Genomic DNA, 21777 nt, shown 5'->3' with positions numbered 1-21777 from the left:
GGTTTGGGCCGTGGATGGGGTTGGTGGAGGCGCTGGAAGCACCTGTCAGCCAGCCAAGCGCCAGGGGTGGAAAAGCACTCAATTCAGCTCAGCCACAGGCTGGGCTGGGCCGCGGCGGGGGCGGGAATGTGGCCACCTCAGACAGACAGACGTCTCCTTCAGGGTGGGGAGCCCGCCGGGCTGTGCTGTCATGATGAGCTACCTGGGGAGCAGGGCCCTGCCCCTCCTCTTCCTCATCTATGTACCCCTGTGTCTGTCGGGGGCTGCTCCACCGGGAGCCAGCCCGGCTGGGCCAAGGAAGCCATTCTTCGAGAGGCTGCGCAGACTAGAAGAGCAGGTATGTCCAGGCGTGGCCTGCGGGGTTCAGCGTCTGGCAGCAGCATGGGGTCGGCTCAGGGTGTCCCTCTCGCCTGTACTGCGGTGTTGGCCAGGAAGATGGTCTTCCTTCCCCTGGGTCCCCAACCCCCTAACTCCCGCCTTCTCCTCACAGTTTCGCAGACTACAGGAGGTGACCCTGAGGCACCTGCAGGCCATTGCTGACAACTACAGTGCATCCCTAAGTGCCCAGGCCAGACTCCAGGCCACAGCCACAGCAATGAACCAGTCGCAGGCCGCTGTGCAAGGGGACCTGACCCGCCTGAAGACACAGATGGGCAAGTCACAGCACAGGGGCAGGATGGTGGCCAGGCGGCTGCACGCCTTGGAGCTGGCCTTGAGCCAGAAGGGCCCACAGAGGATGCAGGCAGAGGAGGATGCCATCTCGGGCCTGGGCCTACGGGCACTGCAGGATGCGCTGGCCCGCCTGACGCAAAATGTCCACAGCCAGGACACCAGACTGGCTGCCCTGGAGGGGCGGCTGCCAACAGCCAAGCCCAGCCCCATGGCCCTGGGGCAGAGCCCAACCCGAGCCCTGGCACCGCCTGCACTGGCAGACCCAAGCCTCCTGAAGCGGCAGAGGGGCAGGCAGGGGCTGCAGGCTTCTTCTGGAGCCAGGAACCCGGCTCAGGACTTCAGGGCCCAGGGGCGCCCCGGGCCAGGCAGTCACCAGGTGCTCAGTGAGGCTGCCCTGAAGGATCCTGCCAAGTGGGCGCCATCCCTCCAGGAGCCAGGAGAGGGTAAGTGCCACGAACTACTCCCCTCACCCCCCGATTCCCAGTTTCCCCTTTGTTCCTTATTTATTTATTTAAAGATGCACTTATCTGTTTGAAAGTCGGAGTTAAAGATCTTTCATCTGCTGGCTCACGCCCCAGATGGCTGCCAAAGCCCAGGAACGAGGAACGCTAGCCTGGTTTTCCTCATAGGTGACAGGGTCCGGACATTGGGCCATCTTCAGCTGTTTAGCCCTTAGCAGGGGGCTGAATCAGAAGTGAACATGGGGCCCGGCGTGATAGCCTAGCAGTTAAAGTCCTCGCCTTGAACGCCCCGGGATCCCATATGGGTGCCGGTTCTAATCCCAGCAGCTCCACTTCCCATCCAGCTCCCTGCTTGAGGCCTGGGAAAGCAGTCGAGGACGGCCCAAAGCCTTGGGACCCTGCACCCGCGTGGGAGACCGGAAAAGGTTCCTGGTTCCTGGCTTCGGATCGGCACAGCACTGACCATTGTGGCTCACTTGGGGAGTGAATCATCGGGCAGAAGATCTTCTTCTCTGTCTCTCCTCCTCTCTGTATATCTGACTTTGAAATAAAAATAAATAAATTTAAAAAGAAGTGAAGCAGTTTGGACACAAGCAGGGGCCTGTACGGGCTGCTGGCACTGTCCACAGCAGCTTTATCTGCTGTGCTGCAAGTCTGGCCCCCTGGCTCCTTCTGCAGCTGTGTTTCCCTCCAGCACCCTGTGCCCCATGCACCCTGTCCTGTTTGCAGGTCCAGGAGCCAGCCAGGCTGCAGGTCCCCATAGCAGAAGGGCTGTGGAGGGCCCTCCTGCCAGCCGTGTAGGAGAGGAGCCATGACGGGTACAGGGGGAGTCTGTCTCCCTTGCTGCCCGTCCGCCAGGAGGGTCAGGGCCACAAGACCAGTCCTCTGATGGGAGAGGAGGCGGCACCCGAGCAGCTGGGAGAAGCAGCAAACGGCTTCACCCTGAGGGCCCTGGCCCTTGGCTCATGCCCGCCCAGACCCCTGGCGGACCTAAAAACACAAACCTGCGCAGCCTCAGGTCACTCAGTTTGAGTGATGGGTTACAGCGGGCACCTCCCAAAGGCCCCGCCCACATGGAGCCCAACTGACCCTGCTGTCCCGTGAAGTGGGGTGAGCAAGATGCTGCAGGCTGACTCCTGGGAGTCGGCCCAGAGCCCATGCCCAGGACCCTCTGCCACTGGGTCATCATATCACCCCTTACAGCAGAGGGAGCACCTGCAGCCTGAAGCTTCTAAAAACTTCCAGAAGCTTCCAGATTGTCTCATGATGCACAGCTGATTTTCCCTCCTCTTCTTTTTAGTTTGCGATGTGGGCCCCATGCTCGTCTTCCCGAACGCCTCCACGGAGAACGTGGTCTTCCTCAGGCCCGGCTTCCCCGTGCCTCTGCGGGCCCTGTCCTTCTGCAGCTGGCTGTGCACGGCCGCCGGCCGCCTGGGCACCCTGCTCTCCTACGCCACCCATGACAACGACAACAAGCTGGTCTTGCACGGCCGCGACTCCCTGGTGCCCGGCACCATCCACCTGGTGATCGGCGACCCGGCCTTCCGGGAGCTGCCCCTGCAGCCCCTGCTGGATGGCCAGTGGCACCATGTGTGTGTTATCTGGACATCCATCCAGGGCAGGTACTGGCTGCGTGTGGACCGCAGGCTGGTGGCCACGGGCTCCCACTTCAGGGAGGGCTATGAGATCCCCCCCGGAGGAGCCCTGGTGCTGGGCCAGGAGCAGGACCGCGTGGGGGGTGGGTTTGACAGCTCCGAGGCCTTTGTGGGGAGCATGGCCGGCATGGCCATCTGGGACCGGGTGCTGACCCCTGGGGAAGTCACAAGCCTGGCTCTGGGGAACAAGCCAGTAGGTGCCATCCTGACCCTAGCTAATGCCACTTCCCCAGGTAGGTTTGTGCAGAAGGCTAGGTGCGTCTGCCCGGAGAGCTGCCCATGAGGTGGAGCCAGGCGTGCACTGAGGTCAGGCTCTGGGCTGGCCAGGGGAGCAAGCCCACTGTGCTAGCCATCCTGACGCCGGCAGGTCCTGCATGCTTGCCAGCAATGAGCACTGCCAAGGGAGGCAGCCGTGGCATGGCTGGGGCTGGGATGCACACCAGGGGACAGCAAGCAGACTGGCCCTCCGGCAAGCTCAAGCGCCCTGCATGGGTTCTGTGCTTCTGTCTGCAGGCTGCCTTCTCCCCGCAGCCGCAGCAGGGCACACACTGCTCCTCACAGACCTGGAGCGGCCTCCCCAGCAGGAGGTCGCCACCGCCTGGGCTCTGCTCCGACAGGGCCTCTGCCTGCTGTCCAGGCCGGTTCTGGGGATGAGCATCTGCCGCCCTCCCTCAAGCTGAAACAGTTTCCTTTGCAGTTCCAACAGGCTCTGCAGAGCCCTTCTCTGGCAGCCCCTGCCTGGGGAGCCCAGCAACCCAGGAGGCCAGTCTGAGCTGACCAGAAGTACTCTGGGACCTCAGCCAGGCTCGAGCCATGCCCAGCATGTGCCTATTCTGAGTGTGGCAGGTGGGGGCCGAGGAATTGCCACCTGCTGCCAGGGCACCTGCCCACTGCCCACCTCATCCTGGCACACCTGGTGGACATCCGTCCACTCCCAGCCCAGCCCCCACACCAGCAGTCTGCTTCCTCATCTGGACATAAATGCAAGCACTGTGCACCTGAGTCTCGCCTCCTTTCTGGACTCCATGCCGGCATCGGCTGCAGTGTAGGGTGAGGCCCCGAGCGCCTGCCCATCTCTCGAGGGAAGCACATTGGGGTCACTCTTGTCTGGGGTAGTGGGACGTAAGCTGAGCGCCTTCAGACCAGCTTTTCTGCGAGTCCTGTGTATTTCTGTGTGTGAATGCTTGGGAGTAGAATTTTTGGGTGGTATGATAAATTCATGTCTAGCCTTGCTTCCTTTTAAGATTTATTTATTTTTCTAGAAAGGCAGATTTGCAGAGAGACAATAAAGATCCTCCATCTGCCAGTTCACTCCCCAAATGGTTACAACGGCTGAAGCTGAGCTGATCCGAAGCCAGGAGCCGGGAGCCTCCTCCCGGTCTCCCACACAGGTGCAGGGTCCCAAGGCTTTGGGCCGGCCTCGGCTTTCCCAGGCCACGAGCAGGGAGCTGGGTGGGAAGTGGAGCAGCCAGGATACAAACCAGTGCCCATATGGGATCCCAGCACATGCAAGGCAAGGATTTAGCTACCGGGCCATCATGCTGGGCTCAGGTGGGTAAGTTTTTAATGCTGCTACAAGAACTCTAGGGTGCACCAAGTTTGAAGCAAACTTATTTTTTATTTTGTTTTTATTAGAAAGATATAGAGGGGAGGAGAAACAGAGGAAGATCTTTTTTGTTCAATGATTCACTTCCCAAGCAGCCACAATGGCGGGACTGCCCCAATCTGAAGCCAGGAGCCAGGAGCTTCTTCAGGGTCTCCCAGGTGGGTGCAGGATCCCAAGGCTTTGGGCCGTCGCCACAAGCAGGGAGCTGGATGGGAAGTGGAGCTGCTGGGACTAAAACTGGCGTCCATATGGGATCCTGGCACGTTCAAGGCAATGACTTTAGCCGCCAGGCCACGGCACCCGGGCCCCACACTTTTGTTTGTTTTTAAACGTTAATTAATTACTTTGAAGCCCATTCTTACTGCTACTTTGGCTGCAATGGCTGGGCTGGGCCAGGCCAAGATCTGGAACTCATCGTGGCCACAGCACATGGAGTGTCTGGCTCCCGCTGCCCGGCGCGACCCCGCGCTGCTCCTAGTCAGGCCCACTGCCCCTTCTCCTGCCGTGGCCGCCTGTGAGCTGAGGGCTCCCCTCTGCGGCCCGTCCTCGGGGCTGCTGCCCGGGAGCCCGTCTCCTGCAGGGAAGGCTTCCCGCGCGAGCGGAGACCTGGGCTCGGCCTGCCTTCCTGCAAAACCTGCCCGACGAGGCTGGGCTGGAGAGCTGCGGGCGGCCGCGCTCGCGGGGCACGTGACAGCACGCCGTCACGTGACCCGCTGCCGCCTCGCGTCACGTGGCTGCCGGGGCCCGGGGAGCTTCCTCGCCGAGCGGGCCCGCGGCTGGCCATGGCCAACGTCTCCAAGAAGGTGTCGTGGTCCGGCCGCGACCGGGACGACGAGGAGGCGGCGCCGCTGCTGCGGAGGACGCCGCTGCTGAACGGGGCCGCGCGCCAGGTGAGGCGGCTCTGCCCGCGCTTCCGGGACCCAGGGCCGCGCAGCCTGGGTGTCCAGCAGGGCTGGCGCCCTGGGCTCGTCCCTCTCCCCCGGCGAATCCCACCCCTGGGCTCGTGCAGGCCTGCAGGTGGTTTGCAGGAAGCAGTCCACTTCCGCTGTCCCCCTGTGTGCCCTGGGCGCAGCCGGGTGGCCGGAGGGGGCCCTTGGGCCGGTGTGTCCTGCTGGCTGTGAGAAGGTGGGTTCGCCTCACACCACAGTCAAATGGAGGTGCAGCTTACCTGCTCCGTGGCCGGCAGCGTGCATGAAGCAGCTTCCTTCCCGTGTCCCTTGAAGGGCCTCGTGGGCAGGGCAGGTCACAGGCGGCTGGTAGCACTAGACAGTGGCAGGGTGTGTGTCTTGAGACCCTGCGTGGTTCGGGGTGCACCTCGGGGCGAGCAGGTCTGCGCTGCTGTGCACGGGAGCTGCCTGCAGCTCGCCCCATCTCTGGGGGCCCCCGCGGGAAGTTGGGGATTCCAGCCCTGAAGGACCCTCTTCTGCTTCCGTGCGTCCTCTGCAGGCCTGTCTCTGGGTTTCAGGACGGAGCCGCGTGTTCAAGGTGCCCTTGGGATTGGGGGATCCCAGTGTTACTGTCATCTGCTAGTGCAGCTGAGGACACAGCAAGGAGATGGAGAGAAATTGGGATTTCACTGTACTGCCCACTCCCCAGCCTGCCACAAGGGCTGGGGCTGGGGTCTGCCCCCCACTGCAGGGCCCAAACCCTCAGGCCATCGTCTGCCTTCGGGGGCACAGTGGCAGGGAGTTGGAGCAGAAGGGGAGCCTTGTGGGACGCTGGCGTTGCACGCAGTAGCTGACTCGCATGTCACGCCACCAGGCTCCAGGACTGAGGGCCTTGGGGGAAGGTCTGCTGTGAGCCTGGCAGAGCCCTGCCTGCCCCCAGAACTGCAGCAAGTGGCACGGGTCGCTTTGTACTGGAGTACAACCCAGGCCGAAAGCCACCTTGCCTGGGGGAACGGTCCCTGAATGTGGCTGTTCGTCCAGGCTGACACCCACACCCGCCGTCGGGAGGTTGGGCCAAGATTTCCAGAGTCATTTGGAGGACACTGTGGTCTGGTGGGTGTTGACAGACTGGGCCCCTGTGGTTCCCAGCCTGCAGAGTGTGGGTGACTGAGTCCCCCAGCAAGGCTGCCCATGTGGCAGCAGGTCAGCCAGGGAGTCATGGTCATGTGTGTGCAGGGGAATGGATCCACAGGAAGTGACTGTGAAGGGGCCCTGTGTTCCCTTCTCACAGCGCCCCCAGTGGTCCCATCCCATAGGCGCTGTGGGTGTGTGGTGGGTGCCGGCCCGCCCCTGGTCCTGCGTGCGCACCCCCAGCCGTGCAGTCCTGCCTGGAACTGCAGGGTTTGGTTCCCATCCTGGAGACAAATCAAGGTTAGTAGTTTAAAGAACAATTTTGAAATAGTTTGCATTTTTTAAAAGATTTATTTGTTTTTATTGTAAAGTCAGAATCACAGAGAGGAGAGACAAAGTTGTTCTGTCTACTGGTTCACTCCCCAAGTGGCCACAACAGCTGGAGCTGAGCTGATCTGGAACCAGGAGCCAGGAACTTCTTCCGGGTCTTCCATTTGGATGCAGGGTCTAAGGTTTTGGAGCACCCTCTGCTGCTTTCCCAGGCCACAAGCAGGGAGCTGGATGGGAAGCGGGGCTGCTGGGATATAAACTGGTATCCATATGGGATCCCAGCACATGCAAGGTGAGGACTTTAGCCACTAGGCTACCACACTGGGCACATAATTAGTTTCCGTTTTAAATAAGAAAGATACCATGAGCAGTGCCCTAAGGTTGAGCTGAAGAGGAGGTGAGGTGGGGGCAGGGGCCCCTTTCTTTTTTTATGTATATACTTTTTATTTTAACTTCTTTTTTTTTTAAAGATTTATTTTATTTTTATTACAAAGTCAGATATACAGAGAGGAGGAGAGACAGAGAGGAAGATCTTCCGTCTGATGATTCACTCCCCAAGTGAGCTGCAACGGGCCGGTGCGCGCCGATCCGAAGCCGGGAACCAGGAACCTCTTCCAGGTCTCCCACGCGGGTGCAGGGTCCCAAGGCTTTGGGCCGTCCTCAACTGCTTTCCCAGGCCACAAGCAGGGAGCTGGATGGGAAGTGGAGCTGCCGGGATTAGAACCGGCGCCCATATGGGATCCCGGGGCGTTCAAGGCAAGGACTTCAGCTGCTAGGCCACGGCGCTAGGCCCTTATTTTAACTTCTTTTAAAATTATTATCATCATTCTGTGATGCAGTTCCATAGGGCCAGAGATTTCCCCTCCGCTCCCCCTGAATTCCCATACATTATTACTATAGCAAAGGTCTTCATAAACAGTCACGTGTCCATCATTGTGGGCATGGACAGTGGCAGAGTCCAGCCTCCCACTGTCAAGCTACAGCTAACAGTTTCACTGGGAGTCCATCTTTGATCTGGAAGCAGACATGCACACTGCACTGCCTCCCTTCTGGACATGATGGTCTCCATTACACAGTCACCACACGTCTCCCTAAGTAAAAAGCCACAATAGAAAATCAACAACAGGAAGAAAAATAGAAATTTACAACACCGTGATTTTCTCAAGAGGTTTTGATAGTTCAGCAGTCCTGAATTGCGATCCCGCCACTCCAATCGCGATGAATCTCTCCCAAATCCATTGGCTGCTATAGTCCACCTTAGTGTCTCCGTCTGCCCAGTTCTTCGCTGCCAATGCTTAGCTGGGGTAGTTGATCAGTTTGTTCTGTCCTCCGTCCTCTGCCATGGTACCAGGAGTCCTCTGGAGACTCCAAAGTCCTGCCATATCCTCCATGGACATTTGGACATGCTGTCCACTGTTCCGTCTGAGCCTCTGAGGAGGCCCAGCTCTGACACATCCACTCCCAGGGTCAGCCCGTGGAACCTGCGATTCTCTCCATGGTTAGGGTTCTGAGTCCAGCGGTTCAGTTGGCAGGGAATTGCCAAACAAGTCTCATCAGAGGCCATCCCAGAGCCGATTCTTGTGTGTGTTTGCCAATACAGGGTCCGGCACTGTCAGTCACCCAAATCACACACTAGTAGTTGGAGTTGCTGGGCCAGTTCTGTCTCCAGCCCTGTGTTTTATGCAACCCAACGGGCATTGGAGCCCAGCTCGCTCCTGCCCACCGCATCCAATAGGGCCCTTTCTTGAGGCGCAGGGCCCATGCACTCACCCCATCTGTTCCCCTGGGCCGAGGCTGCACTGGGGGGAATCCTGCCACCTGGTGCCCTGTGAGTGCAGCCTCCCCTGGGCTGGTGGCGCAGCCTGACAGATGTGCCACCCTGGCAGACAGTGCTCCCCACACCGTCTCTCCCAGCCTGTTTCCACAAGGTGCCGCCCTGCGAGCCAGGGCTATCCTGGCCACAGGCCTGTCTAGACCCACTTCCTTTTCTTTAACAAGAAAAAAAAAATTATTTCATTTTTTTACTGAAAAGTAGGATTACCGAGAGAAGGAGAGACAGACAGGAAGACCTTTGTCCAATAATTCACTCCCCAAATGGCCATGATGACCAGAGCTGAGCCAATCCGAAGCCAGGAGCCAAAAGCAGCTTCCGGGTCTCCCACATGGTACAGGGTCCCAAGGCTTTGGGCCATCCTCCCCTATTTTCCCAGGCCACAAGCAGGGAGCTGGAAGGGAAGTGGGCCACTGGGATTAGAACCAGCACCCGTATGGGATCCCAGTGTGTGCAAGGTGAGGACTTCAGCTGCTAGGCTATCACGCTGGGCCCCAGTCTATTTCTGCATTGCTCAGCTGGGTCTTCCTGTGCCCTTCACCTGCCTGCTCAGTGTGCAGTCACAGCTCGAGGAGAAGACTGTCTTGGCAGTGCTGATGGCCGAGCGCTGGTCTCGCCCCCACCTGCCACAGCGGCATCGTGACCAGCAGGCTGTGCCTGGGCTGGGCTGCAGACATTGCCAGTCATTGTCACTGATCGCCTGAGCTGCTGGACAGCAGGTGTAGCAGAGCTCATCATAGAACCGTCCCTCAGCAGGGCCCCTGCTGTGGACGCCCCGGCACAGGGCCTGCTGTGCAGGAGGGGCTGTCGGGTGACGGGGGTGCGGGGAGGGCTGCACCTCAGGGCAGGTGTCCCTGTGGACAAAGCATTGACGCCGTCGCAGCAGGGTCCGGGTACAGGCCAAGGCAGGGATTGGAGCAGGTGGCTGTGGGCCAACCCCAGCTGGGCGCTGTGGCCGTGGGGGGCCCATTCTGGTGGGACACTGCTCCTGGTCCTGGCCGCAGAATGCGGGAGTGCTAGTCACGTCTGTGTTTAAGCCTGCTGGAATGCTCACCACCTGTAAACCAGCAGCGTTGAGCACAGCACCATCCTTGGGGCAGACATTCTGTGGTGTAGCTGAGATTCAAGCCTCCCTCCTCGTTGGAGCACCTGCTGTGGCTGCTGTGTGCCCCCTGCTATGGCAGCTGTCTGCGTGGCCGCTTACTGTGACTGCTCTCTACCCCCTGCGCGTGGCAGCTGTCTGTGTGGTCACCTGTTGTGGCTGCTGTCTGCCCCCTGCGCGTGGCAGCTGTCTGCGTGGCCGCTTACTGTGGCTGCTGTCTGCCCCCTGCGCGTGGCAGCTGTCTACATGAGCGCCTCTTTCTCCCGGCCTGATGGCTGTGGGTTTGCGTCTATACCCTTTGCGCTAAGGCCCTGGCTCTGTGCAGGTGGAGTTGGTGCGGAAGCTCCTCACAGCTTTGCTGCTGGGCTGTTGTGTTAAAGGCTTATGATTTTATGTATTTCAAAATCAGAGAACAGTGTCCACTGGCTCACCGAGTGGCCACGACAGCCAGGGCTGGGGAGCCAGGCTGAGAGCCCCGACACCGGACACCAGCCCAGACCACGGCCGCAGAGCTGGCGTGGGTGCTGGCGTGGGTGCTGGCTTGGTTGCGGCGGTCTCCAGCCTCTTGTCCTGGTGTTGGCCGTGAACCCCGCTTTCACCTAGAACAGGGGTCAGGAGCTCCCAGGCTCTCCCAGCTGGGGGGTGTGGGGTGGCCGGAGCAGGCCTGGGCCTTGGTGCCCGGGGCAAGGTGGTGCTGGCTCTGCCCCGGGTGTCTGTGCTCCTTGCCCAGGGCCAGAGCTCTCATGCGTTCTCTCCGCCTCCAGGCGCCTCGCCCTGCGGTTTTCCGAGTGGGACAGATGAGCAGCGTGGAGCTGGATGAGGAGCTCCTGGACCCGGTGAGCGGCCGCCCCTGCTGGGCAGTGCGTGTGGGCCACACAGCAGGCAGGGCTCACCGACAGGGGCGGGGTTCAGGGCCAGGGAGCCCCAGGAGGCTGCGGCCGGAGCAGAGGGGCTCTGGAAAAAGCCCCTCCCACCCCAGCCCCGTGGCTGCCCTGCACACCCAGGAGAAGGGCTAGCTCCTTCCCCTCCCCCCATGGCCTCCAGAGAGTGACCACTGAGAAGTGCAGAGCCGGCGCTGGGGCTCCTGGGTTCCAGGGCCCAGGTCTCCCGCTCACAGACTCATCCCTTCCCTGGCTCCTCTTGTCCTTCCTGATGGGCTTCTCGGATGCAGGAAAGCTTGCAGTTGGAGAAGATCCAGTTTGTTCTGCCTATGTCCCAGTCTGCCATAGCTGAGCTGCCAGCCCGGGGCCTGGGTCAGCCTGTGACTGCCCTGCCCTCCCCCACTGTGCACCACACTCACGATGATGCTGTTGCTCACTGGCGCCCCCTCCAGGGACACCATGTGTGCCCTGGCCCTGTGGAGGCAGGCGGACAGGCCTTAGCGGCCTGATCTTGTGGGTCTGAAACCCACCGCCTGCCCCAGATGTCAAGATGGGCCCACTTTCTTAGTGTTGTGGTGTGAAGTGTTCGCTTCGTTCTGTGTTAACTTTGGGGTGTTGGTGTGAGGGCAGGCTGGCGTGTCTCTCTGGCATGTGGGTGCCCTGTTAGGCCAGCAGCCTGTGTGGAGAGCTGTCCGTCGTCGCAGGAACAGCCAGTGGCTGTGGGGTCTGGGTTTGGCTCTGGCCCTGCTGGACCCCTGCCTGTGTCTGTCCCGGGGGTGTGAGGCTGGAAGCCTTGACCTCCTCCACGTCCCTCCACAACCCTGTCTGAAGACCCGCTTGTCGACTTCCTCCGGAGCAGCGGCTGGAGTCCCGGCAGGAGTCCCGGCAGGCGCCGTGTTTTCCAGGCTGTGGACGCGAGCCAGCCTCTCGTTTCCTGAGGGCCCCGTGGCTGTTCGTGGACAGGCCTGATGCTGGCGTCCCCCGTGGCTGTTCGTGGACAGGCCTGATGCTGGCATCCCCCGTGGCTGTTCGTGGACGGGCCTGATGCTGGCGTCCCCCGTGGCTGTTCGTGGACGGGCCTGATGCTGGCGTCCCCCGTGGCTGTTCGTGGACGGGCCTGATGCTGGCGTCCCCCGTGGCTGTTCGTGGACGGGCCTGATGCTGGCGTCCCCCGTGGCTGTTAGTGGATGGGCCTGATGCTGGCGTCCTTGGGGGTGAAATCCGTAATTCCTGTCTGGTGTTTTTGAGGTCTTGCTTCTGAGCTGCTGCTTGGCTGTGTGCACCCTGGGTGCCTAGCCTGTCCCCCTCCAGCCCAGGGGCGCGGCTGGACTCCATGGCACCCGCCGGAGTGCTCACCTCAGGCGGGTGTCCCCCGTTCACCGGGGAGCTCAACATGAGGGGCTGCCGTGGACGCTTTGGTCAGGATGAGGACGGCCCCAGGCTGATGTGATTAGCAGAATTAAAGATTTATTTATTTACTTGAAAGAAAGAGGAGCAGAAGCGAGAGATCTTCCATCTGTTGGTTCAGTCCTTACATGGCTGCAATGGCCAGGAGCCAGGATCTTCCTGCGGGTCTCCCGCGTGGATCGTGGTGCCCAGGGACCATCCTCCAGTGCTTGCTCAGGGCATCAGCAGGGAGCTTGAGGGGAAGTAGGCCTGCCGGCCCCGATTGTCCCTGTGGTGTGTGTCTGCCACACAGAGACCTTGAGGCTGTCAGAGCTCAGCCTGTTGATTGGTTGGGCAGCCTTGTCCTTGGTCCAGTGGAGGAGGCGCAACCATGGCAGACCTGTGCCCCGAGGACAGCCCAGCCTGCTCACAGCCCTGCTCGTCTCCCCAGGCCTGGGAAGCATGGGTCTGTGGTGGACGTTGCTGGCTGTGGCTTCCTGCTGCTCTCCTGGTGTCCCCTGAGTGTTAGCGTCGTTCTGGCCTCCCAGGGGAGTCCCCTCTCCGCTCTGCCTCACACGTGTGTCCTGGCTCATCAAGTTGGTGTCTGCCTTTTCCTTCCCCAGGAAATGGACCCTCCCCATCCCTTCCCCAAGGAGATCCCGCACAATGAGAAGCTGCTCTCACTCAAGTACGAGGTGGGGGTCCTCCTGCCCTCGCCCCGGGCCAGCCCCTGGCCTCCACACTCCACCCCAGCCCCCACCCTGCCTTGGCTCTCCTCCGAGGGTCCTGTGAGTCACACTGCCCCGCCGTCTGGTCTGCAGAGCTTGGACTATGACAACAGTGAGAACCAGCTGTTCCTGGAGGAGGAGCGACGGATCAACCACACGGTGAGCGGGAGCCGGGATAGCCGAGGACGGGGTGAGCGGGAACCGGGGTGAGTGGGGAGCAGCCGCACAGCCTGCAGTGTACCGGCTTGTCTTCCGCTCCTCTCGTGCTGTGTCACGTGGCGCCTGGCCCACCGGCAACTGTGTCATGCTCAGACCGGAGCAGGCGCAGTGCCCAGCTGGCTGTGAGGAACTCTGCTGCCCAAGTCAGCCACGTGGCCAGCAGCCTGCAGGTGGCCCCCGGCCCGGTGACCCCCTCAGAGCGGCCCCCGCTGTCACTCCTTCTGTGCCCCCCAGGCCTTCCGGACGGTGGAGATCACACGCTGGGTCATCTGCGCCCTCATCGGCATCCTCACGGGCCTCGTGGCCTGCTTCATTGATATCGTGGTGGAGAACCTGGCCGGCCTCAAGTACAGGGTCATTAAGGACAGTATCCTTCTGGTGTGGCCCGGCTGGGGGGAGGCGGCCTGTGCTGCGGGCAGGCCAGCTCCGTGACTGTTTGCCAGCCCTCCTTGACGGGCCCCAGATATCGACAGGTTCACCAAGAACGGCGGGCTGTCCTTCTCCCTCCTGCTCTGGGCCACGCTCAACTCTGCCTTCGTGCTCGTGGGCTCTGTGATCGTGGCCTTCATAGAGGTGCGGCTTTGGGAGCCCCTCAGCCCTGGACACCTCTGCAGGCCACTCTCCATGCTCCCTTGAGTGAGAGCCACCCTTGCCAGGGCCCTGGGGGTGCTGGGAGAGGGAAGAGGCAGCTCCCAGAGCTGTCCAGGCGCGGAGTGCTGGCCTCTGTGGGCAGGAGCTCAGCCTCTTGTGTGGCGCCAGACGCAATCCTGCAGCCCCCGAGAGTGTGGGCCCCTGGGCTCTCACCGTCCGCCTCTCCCAGGTCCTCGCTTCTTCATCGCTCTGTGTCTGGGTGGGGGAGGAAAATGACGTGATGTCGTACGCCCCTTCCTGACCCCCGCGTTTTTCAGCCCGTGGCTGCTGGCAGTGGGATCCCCCAGATCAAGTGCTTCCTCAATGGCGTGAAGATCCCCCACGTGGTGCGGCTCAAGGTGAGGCAGGGCCGGTGTCCTGTGACAGTGGCTGGTGCGGGCTTTGTCCCTGTAAGCAGTGCAGGGGGGCTGTGGCTGTGGGGCCAGGTGGTGGCCGGGGCTGTGGTTCTGTCCCACAGCCATCCTACAACACTGTTTGTCTTGTCTTCAGTCCCCTGTCTCGCCACACCAGCATGTTAGCTATGGCATCCTGACCTGTGGGGCCTGAGGGGTGGACAGGGACGTGACTGCCCCTTGGGGTGCTCCCAGGCCTGGGGCTGTATTGTGGGGGGCAGTGAGAGGGTCAGGAGATGGTGAGGAGGAGGCCTGGCGGGACACCCTCCCCACTCCCCTCCCGTGCCTTTGCCTGCCAGTCCTGGCTTGGCCCTGTGGTCACATGGCATGGTGCGGGGCGCAGGGACCCGCAGAGCCCCGGACATGGGCTGCCGTGTGTGGTGGCCGTGCTGTGTGTGCCCTGGGCATCTGCCCCCCCCACACCTGGGGCCTCCTCTACCTTGTAGACGCTGGTCATCAAGGTGTCCGGTGTAATCCTGTCCGTGGTGGGCGGGCTGGCCGTGGGGAAGGTAAGTAGACTGCCGTCCAGCCAGGGTCCTGGCCCCGGGAGGGAGGCCATGCCAGTCCCGAGGGCCAGTCCCTGTGCCCCCAGAAAGGGCCGTGTTGTCTGAGGGCCAGTCCCTGTACCCTCAGGAAGGGCCAATGATCCACTCGGGCTCGGTCATCGCCGCGGGCATTTCCCAGGGACGGTCCACATCGCTGAAGCGAGACTTCAAGGTGAGCGCTGCTCTGTGAGCCCTTGCGGGCCCCTGTGAGCCCCTGTGGACCCCTGTGAGCCCCTGTGGGCCCCTGTGGACCCCTGTGGGCCCCTGTTGCCATCCTGTCCTCAGCCCTGGCCACGTGGCCACCACGTGGTCGGCCTCCATGGTGTCCACGTCAGGGCCTCCCAGGAAGACTCACGGCTCCTCCGTGAAGCCGAGAGGGGTGTGTGGACGTGCTGTGTGTGGTTGGTTGACAGTGCCTGCCAGTGCTGCCCGGGTGCTGAGCTTTGGCGCTGCCACACTTCCCAGAAAGGCAGCACTGGGGGGCCGGAGCGCCCTTGGGTTACAGGCGAGGTCTGGCGGGGGGTCAGCACGGGGCTTGCTTCAGGCCTCTGTGTCGTGGCCAGTGGCCCCCAAGGTCCTCGGCCCAGCACTGCCCTCTCCCCGTCCCTTTCAGATCTTTGAGTACTTCCGCAGAGACACAGAGAAGAGGGACTTTGTCTCGGCTGGTGCTGCAGCCGGGGTGTCTGCCGCCTTCGGAGCCCCTGTGGGTGAGTGAGGGCCTTGCTGCCTCTGGGTGGGAGTGGGGGTGGGGCACCCTGAGGCCCCACGGTGCTGAGGCCGGTACTGCCCCCCAGGCGGGGTCCTGTTCAGCCTGGAGGAAGGTGCCTCCTTCTGGAACCAGTTCCTGACCTGGCGGATCGTGAGTACCAGGCCCCCCTGCCCGTGGGCGCCGGACCCGCTCCGCCCCAGCTCAGGGTGAGGCTGAGACGCCGTCCCCGCCCACAGTTCTTCGCCTCCATGATCTCCACCTTCACCCTCAACTTCGTCCTGAGCATCTACCACGGGAACATGTGGGACCTGTCCAGCCCAGGCCTCATTAACTTCGGGAGGTTTGACTCAGAGGTGTGCCCCCTGGCCGCCACCCACACGGGAAGGTGGGCTGTCTCCAGCGGGGGTCACAAGGGCCACCGTCTGGGAGTCCCTCACTCAGCCGAACCTTGGGGGTGTGGGCAGGTCATGGCCGTGTGCTGCGGTCCGTGGCGTGGGGGGAGGCTGACTTGGGTGAGGGGCGCTGTCACTCTCTTCATGAGAGCTTGGGGACACCTGTGGGACATGGTCCTTGGGTCCCTTTCACCTCCACCACTCCCTCCCCCCACAGAAAATGGCATACACCATCCATGAGATTCCCGTCTTCATCGCCATGGGTGTTGTTGGTAAGGCCCCCCAGGACTGGGTTCTCCCCCAGGCAGCAGCTGGCCTGTGGGGAGGACCAGGCTGCCGGGTCACTCCCACGGGGACTCGCTGGGCCCTGGAGTGCCTGAGTCTCATCCGTTGGAGGTGCTCGGCAGGGAAGCAGACTCCGAGTGTAAACACAGACTTGTGTGTTTCTCCCACACCTGATCTTGGGGGGTGTTGGCATGCCCGTCTGCTGCCTTCCATGGAGCTGGGAGCCGTATGGGCCTGGGGACTTGGGGTGGTGATGCCCACCTGTGAAGGAAGGCTGAGGCGGCTCTGAGCGGGGAAAGCTGTCCAGGAGCCCCTCCTAGGCAGTCCCTCGCACTCGGGCCCCTGACCATGGCCTCTGTGGCTGTAGGTGGGATTCTCGGAGCTGTGTTCAACGCCCTGAATTACTGGCTGACGATGTTTCGCATCAGGTAAGAAAAACACCACCTCGGGCTCGGCAGTGTGGCCTAGTGGCTAAGGTCCTCGCCTTGATCCCATATGGCCGCTGGTTCTAATCCCAGCAGCTCCACTTCCTCTCTGTCTCTCCTCCTCTCAGTATATCTGACTTTGTAATAAAAATGGAATAAATCTTTAAAAAAAAAAAAAAGAAAAGAAAAACACCACCTCATTTGTGTGCGGTGTAAGGGTTGTGAGCCCATGGGCCCTCTGCTGGAGCCCTGCACCCTAGGCACAGGGGAGGGCCTGCAGGGCAGGGGGCCTAGGCAAGGGCACATCCAGCCTGCGGGATGGTCCCCGGGCATGCAGGATGTTCCCAGGGCAGCTGCTCGTGGCTGGCGCTGCAGGGGATCCCAGGACCTGGGATGGTACAAGCTGTTTCAGTAGTTGAGGGGCAAGGAATATGTGATCACCTCAGGGTCCTGCTGGGCTGTTCGGGGCTCTGGCAGACTGGCTCTTGAGCATTCATGGCCTTGGCCACGGTCACCTGTTGCCATGTGCTGGTGCCCACTCGGGCCGCCCCCCAGCTTGCACCCAGTCTGTCCCCCATTGCTGTGTGCTGGTGCCCACTCGGGCCGCCCCCCAGCTTGCACCCAGTCTGTCCCCCGTTGCCGTGTGCTGGTGCCCACTCGGGCCGCCCCCCAGCTTGCACCCAGTCTGTCCCCCATTGCTGTGTGCTGGTGCCCACTCAGGCCGCCCACCCTGCTTGGCCACAGGTACATCCACCGGCCCTGCCTCCAGGTGATTGAGGCCATGCTGGTGGCCGCTGTCACCGCCACGGTGGCCTTCGTGCTGATATACTCGTCCCGGGATTGCCAGCCCCTGCAAGGCAGCTCCATGTCCTACCCCCTGCAGGTAGCCCTGAGGGCCCCAGAGGCCAGGACCGGGTGCTGGGTCAGCTGGCTAGGCCCTCCTGCAGCAGGGGCTGCTGAGGCTACAAGTCTCAGGCGGAATGTGCTAGAGCGTCTCCTCTCTGGGTCCTCAGGGGAGCTCAGCCCATCTGGGGGGTGGTGTGGGGGCCCTGGTATCCCCCGTCTCCTTCCTGGAACCTGAGCCCAAAAAGGACACAGGGAAGCCACCCACAGGTCCTCAGACAGCCCGGAGTGGTGCCTCTGCCTTGGCTCAGCCCTGCTCCAGACCCCTGTGCCCCAGGACAGAGCTGTCTGGCCCCAGCAGGGTGGACAGGCCTCAGGCTCTGGCCAGGCCTGCTGTGCGGCCTGCCCTCATGCCCTCCAGGCTGCTTGCCCAGGCCTGTGTTCCATGTCCACGCCTCTGGCACAGCTTCCCGTGTTTCCTGTCTCCCAACCTCGCAGCTCTTCTGTGCAGATGGCGAGTACAACTCCATGGCTGCAGCCTTCTTCAACACCCCGGAGAAGAGTGTAGTGAGCCTCTTCCACGACCCGCCAGGTGTGTGTGCTCAGCGGCTGCGCTGTGGACATGTGGACGGAGTCACTGCCCTGGGCTGTGGGGGCCGTGGGCTCATTGACCTGCAGAGCCAGGCTTGTCCCTGGGCCCAGGAAGACCCTCATCCTAGACACCCCTGGGTAGTCCACAGAGCAGCCTCCGAGTCCCTGCACCCCTGCCTTTTCCAGCTCTGGGGGGTGGCGGGTTGCGTCCCTGTGAGCCCAGCAGCCACTATTCCCGCAGGCTCCTACAACCCCATGACCCTCGGCCTCTTCACCCTGGTCTACTTCTTCCTGGCCTGCTGGACCTACGGGCTCACAGTCTCAGCCGGCGTCTTCATCCCGTCCTTGCTCATCGGGGCTGCCTGGGGCCGGCTCTTCGGCATCTCCCTGTCCTACCTTACCGGAGCTGCGGTGGGTCGCCCGGGCCGGTGGGCACACAGTCCGCTCTGCGCTGCAGCAGCCGTAGCACTCCTCCCCGCCTTTCTCTTTCCCTGCGTTCCGTTATGTATAAAGTCAGAGGGAGAGGCGGAGATGTTCCTTGCAGCTTCACTTGGACGCATGGCGGGGCAGGGCCAGAGTCGGGACTGTCCCGGTCTCCCCCGCAGACACAGGGGCCCAAGCACGCGGGCCATCCTCCACTGCCTTCCCAGGTCAGAAATGGCGCAGCCAGAGCGTGGGCCAGCGCATAGGGGCTGCTGGTGTTGCAGGCCAAGGCTTTACCTGCTGTGCTGCAGCCGGCCCCTTGTAATGTTTGAGATGGTGCATTTCTGATTTAGGTATTGTCATCCTAGAAATGGGGAACTGTGGGAAGCCAAGGCTTACTGAGCTGGTGGCAAGGGCGCATCCCCCCAGCCCCCACAGGGTTGAGGTTCTTTTGTGGGTTCCTTTCTCACCTCATTACCCAGCTGAGAACAGAAATCGTGAAAGGGGCCCCAGCTGGAAGCTTGCCCCAGGCCAGGCCCCTCAGGCTCTCCTGGACACCGCTGCCCTGAGCTTTGGGGTGTGTTCTGGATTTAGCCTGAACAGCTCAGCACATTGAGCACGGTCACAGCACCACTGCCATCCAGAACGCTCCAGAACATTCTCACCAACCCCAGAGCATACCTGTACCAGTTAGCCCCACCCCTCAGCACACACACCCACAGCCCCCCTCTGCCTCTGGACTCTGCCCTGTCCAGTCCATGCGTCACATGGTGCAGTGACAGTGTCCAGTCCTTCCTGTGGGCGTGGACTCACACTCCTCCCGTGGCCCAGCACCGAGTCCGCCTGGTGATGGTACCTGCTTCCCACGTGGGTGCCAGCCCCGCCCTCCACACAGAGCCCAGCTTGCCAGCGGGGCACAGCGAGCTTGTTTCTGGAACCTGGCATGGCAGATGGTGCTGAGGGGGGACTTCAAGCTTGAGCTGGAGGTGGCACTGCTCGGGTTGGGAGTGAGCCGCCACATCCATGCCCTAAGCACCTCCCTTGTCACCTTCAGATCTGGGCCGACCCTGGCAAGTATGCGCTCATGGGTGCTGCCGCCCAGCTTGGTGAGTGCCAGCTCGGGCTTGCCTGGGGGGCTCGGGCCCGGGCTCGGACTGGACTGCGGGGGGCTCAGGCTGGCCTGTGGGCTCGGCCTGGACTGGGGGGCTCAGGCCTGGGCTCAGGCTGGACTGGGAGGCTCAGCCCCGGGCTCGGCCTGGACTGGGGGGCTCAGGCCCGGGCTTGGGCTGGACTAGGGAGGGCTCGGGCTGGACTGGGAGGCTCAGCCCCGGGCTCGGCCTGGACTGGGAGGCTCGGCCCCGGGCTCAGCTGGACTAGGGGGGCTCAACCCCAAGGACCCCGCACAGGGCCAGTGCAGGCCCAGGCCCACACAGCTGTCCTGCGGGCATCCTTACAGGCGGGATCGTGAGAATGACGCTGAGTCTGACTGTGATCATGATGGAGGCCACGAGCAACGTGACCTACGGCTTCCCCATCATGCTGGTGCTCATGACTGCCAAGATCGTGGGCGACGTCTTCATCGAGGTGCCTGGGCCTGGTGCCAGGGTGGGCGGGACTGCAGGTCCCAGCGGCCGCCCAGCAGCTGTGGCAGCCTGAGTCCTCCTCCTCCCCAGGGCCTGTATGACATGCACATCCAGCTGCAGAGTGTGCCCTTCCTGCACTGGGAGGCCCCCGTCACCTCGCACTCACTCACTGCCAGGTAGGCCAGCTGTCCTGCCCGCCTCACTGCCTGGCCATGTCCCCCATCCCTGCCCATGGCTCGGGGCTGTGGCTGTGTGTTTCCTCAGCTGGCAGCTCCTGCCTGAGGGGCTGTGGCTGTCGGCATCTCTGCAGAGAGGTGATGAGCACCCCAGTGACCTGTCTGAGGCGCAGAGAGAAGGTGGGCGTGATCGTGGACGTCCTCAGCGACACGACATCGAACCACAATGGCTTCCCTGTGGTGGATGACGCTGACGACACCCAGGTAGAGTGTCCTTCCCACCCACCTGTCTGGGGGCTGCCTGTGGGGTCCCGGCTGAGCCTGTCCAGGCCTGCCGTGCTGGGGCTCGGTCGTCAGCATGTCCGGCCCTGCCCCCTGGTGCTGGTCCAGCTCAGTCGGGCACAGGTGGCTGCTGTCTGCTGGGCACATGCTCTGGCCTTTGGCTCCTCTTCATGCTCTGCGCAGCGGGGGACCCACCACCCCTCCCAGGTCCTTAGCCACAAAGGCCCGCAGCGAGGCCGCCAAGCGGGTGCCAGCACTGACCTGCCTCTCCTGCAGCCTGCCCTGCTCCAGGGCCTGATCCTGCGCTCACAGCTCATCGTGCTCCTGAAACACAAGGTGGGTGGGCTGCCCGGGCAGGTGGGCGGGAGATGCCAAGCCCTGTGGAGGGTCTGATGTAACCACTGCCCACAGGTGTTCGTGGAGAGGTGCAGTGTGGGGCTGGCACCACGGCGGCTGCGGCTCAAGGACTTCCGCGACGCCTACCCCCGCTTCCCGCCGATCCAGTCCATCCACGTGTCACAGGACGAGCGTGAATGCACCATGGACCTCTCTGAGTTCATGAACCCCTCGCCCTACACCGTGCCCCAGGTACACCTCCCACACAACAGATGCGGAGGGCTGCGGGGCTGGGACTGCCTGGCTGGTGGCCAGTGTACACCAAACCCCTCCCTGCTACTGCCTTGCAGGAGGCATCCCTGCCCCGGGTATTCAAGTTGTTCCGGGCCCTGGGCCTGCGGCATCTGGTGGTCGTGGACAGCCGCAATCAGGTGAGCCAAGCCAGTGCTCAGTAGGGCCGGACACCCTTTCCCTGACTGGGCGCTATGCTGCCCCAGTGCAGGGCAGGGGCCCCGGCCGCACACCGACCCCATGTGTTACTCCCACAGGTGGTTGGGTTGGTAACCCGCAAGGACCTGGCCAGGTACCGTCTGGGGAAGGGGGGCCTGGAGGAGCTCTCACTGGCCCAGACATGAGGCCCTGGTTCTGCCCACAGTGGCACCAGCACCCCCGGTCCCTTATGCCTCCTCCTGGGGTCCCTGGCCCCTGGGCCAAAGCCTCCTTGCTCCCAGTGTGGCAGGTGCTGCGAGTGCAGCCGCCCTGTGCCTCGGACTTGGTCCTTCGAATTCCAAACCTTCAGGGATCCCTGTGACAGTTCCCCAAGAGCCAGTGGGGGGGGGGGGCTGCTGCGTCAGTCACCTCTGTGCCCGAGCCCTTGGGAGCTGACAGCCTCTGGGGACCCCCGTCTGCACTCTGGGCTGGGGTCCCACGTCCAGCACAGCACCGCCGTTTGAGCTTCGGAACCTGTGGACACCGGTGTCACCCAGCAGCTCCAGCCAGGGACCCTGGCCCAACCCGGCATCTGGGCAGACTGAGGCCCGCAGGGTCCCCCGTCCTGCCCATTTCTGCCACAAGGGGGCGCAGGTGCCCTCCCTGGGAGCCACACTGACACACTGCCGCCCCCTTCCCCGCCTGGACCCTGCTCCTGCAACGTGGGACTGGCTCACCCACGTGGTGACAGCGGGTCCTGTGTAGACACCCCTGGCCCTGTGGAAGGGGCTGACAGAAGACCCTGTGTCGTCGCCTGTTCCCCACC

General features: G+C 62.5%; 2 protein-coding genes across 2 annotated transcripts; both read left to right on the top strand.

The window, feature by feature from the left end:
* Positions 1–150: 150 nt before the first annotated feature.
* PTX4 (pentraxin 4) lies at positions 151–3225 on the top strand. The gene is made up of 3 exons (XM_004596809.2): positions 151–337; positions 491–1115; positions 2434–3225. Exons 1-3 carry the CDS (start codon positions 191–193, stop codon positions 3069–3071), a joined length of 1410 nt encoding a protein of 469 aa, XP_004596866.2. The 5' UTR covers positions 151–190; the 3' UTR covers positions 3072–3225.
* A 1913-nt stretch (positions 3226–5138) lies between these two features.
* CLCN7 (chloride voltage-gated channel 7) lies at positions 5139–21591 on the top strand. The gene is made up of 25 exons (XM_004596606.3): positions 5139–5284; positions 10440–10511; positions 12566–12637; positions 12764–12829; positions 13124–13256; positions 13353–13462; positions 13798–13878; positions 14379–14441; positions 14566–14649; positions 15091–15184; positions 15272–15336; positions 15423–15539; positions 15796–15850; positions 16231–16291; positions 17033–17171; positions 17630–17723; positions 17964–18133; positions 19200–19251; positions 19602–19729; positions 19819–19904; positions 20039–20168; positions 20463–20522; positions 20598–20774; positions 20873–20953; positions 21071–21591. The coding sequence occupies exons 1-25, from the start codon at positions 5177–5179 to the stop codon at positions 21155–21157; spliced, it is 2385 nt and encodes a 794-aa protein (XP_004596663.1). The 5' UTR covers positions 5139–5176; the 3' UTR covers positions 21158–21591.
* Positions 21592–21777: the final 186 nt, after the last annotated feature.

This window comes from Ochotona princeps, chromosome 24, assembly GCF_030435755.1.
Source record: "Ochotona princeps isolate mOchPri1 chromosome 24, mOchPri1.hap1, whole genome shotgun sequence".
NCBI classification, from domain to species: domain Eukaryota; kingdom Metazoa; phylum Chordata; class Mammalia; order Lagomorpha; family Ochotonidae; genus Ochotona; species Ochotona princeps.
The sequence above is the reverse complement of the archived record's forward strand: the minus strand, read 5'-3'. Positions and strand labels throughout refer to the sequence as shown.

What these genes read in the sequence shown, in the direction of transcription:
- PTX4 (XM_004596809.2), top strand. Translation starts at nt 191, where the DNA reads ATGATGAGCTACCTGGGGAGCAGGGCCCTGCCCCTCCTCTTCCTCATC. An exon ending in TGCGCAGACTAGAAGAGCAG is followed by an intron (nt 338 to 490) that starts GTATGTCCAGGC and finishes TTCTCCTCACAG; the next exon opens with TTTCGCAGACTACAGGAGGT. An exon ending in CCTCCAGGAGCCAGGAGAGG is followed by an intron (nt 1,116 to 2,433) that starts GTAAGTGCCACG and finishes TCTTCTTTTTAG; the next exon opens with TTTGCGATGTGGGCCCCATG.
- CLCN7 (XM_004596606.3), top strand. Translation starts at nt 5,177, where the DNA reads ATGGCCAACGTCTCCAAGAAGGTGTCGTGGTCCGGCCGCGACCGGGAC. An exon ending in CGCCTTCGGAGCCCCTGTGG is followed by an intron (nt 15,185 to 15,271) that starts GTGAGTGAGGGC and finishes ACTGCCCCCCAG; the next exon opens with GCGGGGTCCTGTTCAGCCTG. An exon ending in CCATGTCCTACCCCCTGCAG is followed by an intron (nt 17,172 to 17,629) that starts GTAGCCCTGAGG and finishes CCAACCTCGCAG; the next exon opens with CTCTTCTGTGCAGATGGCGA.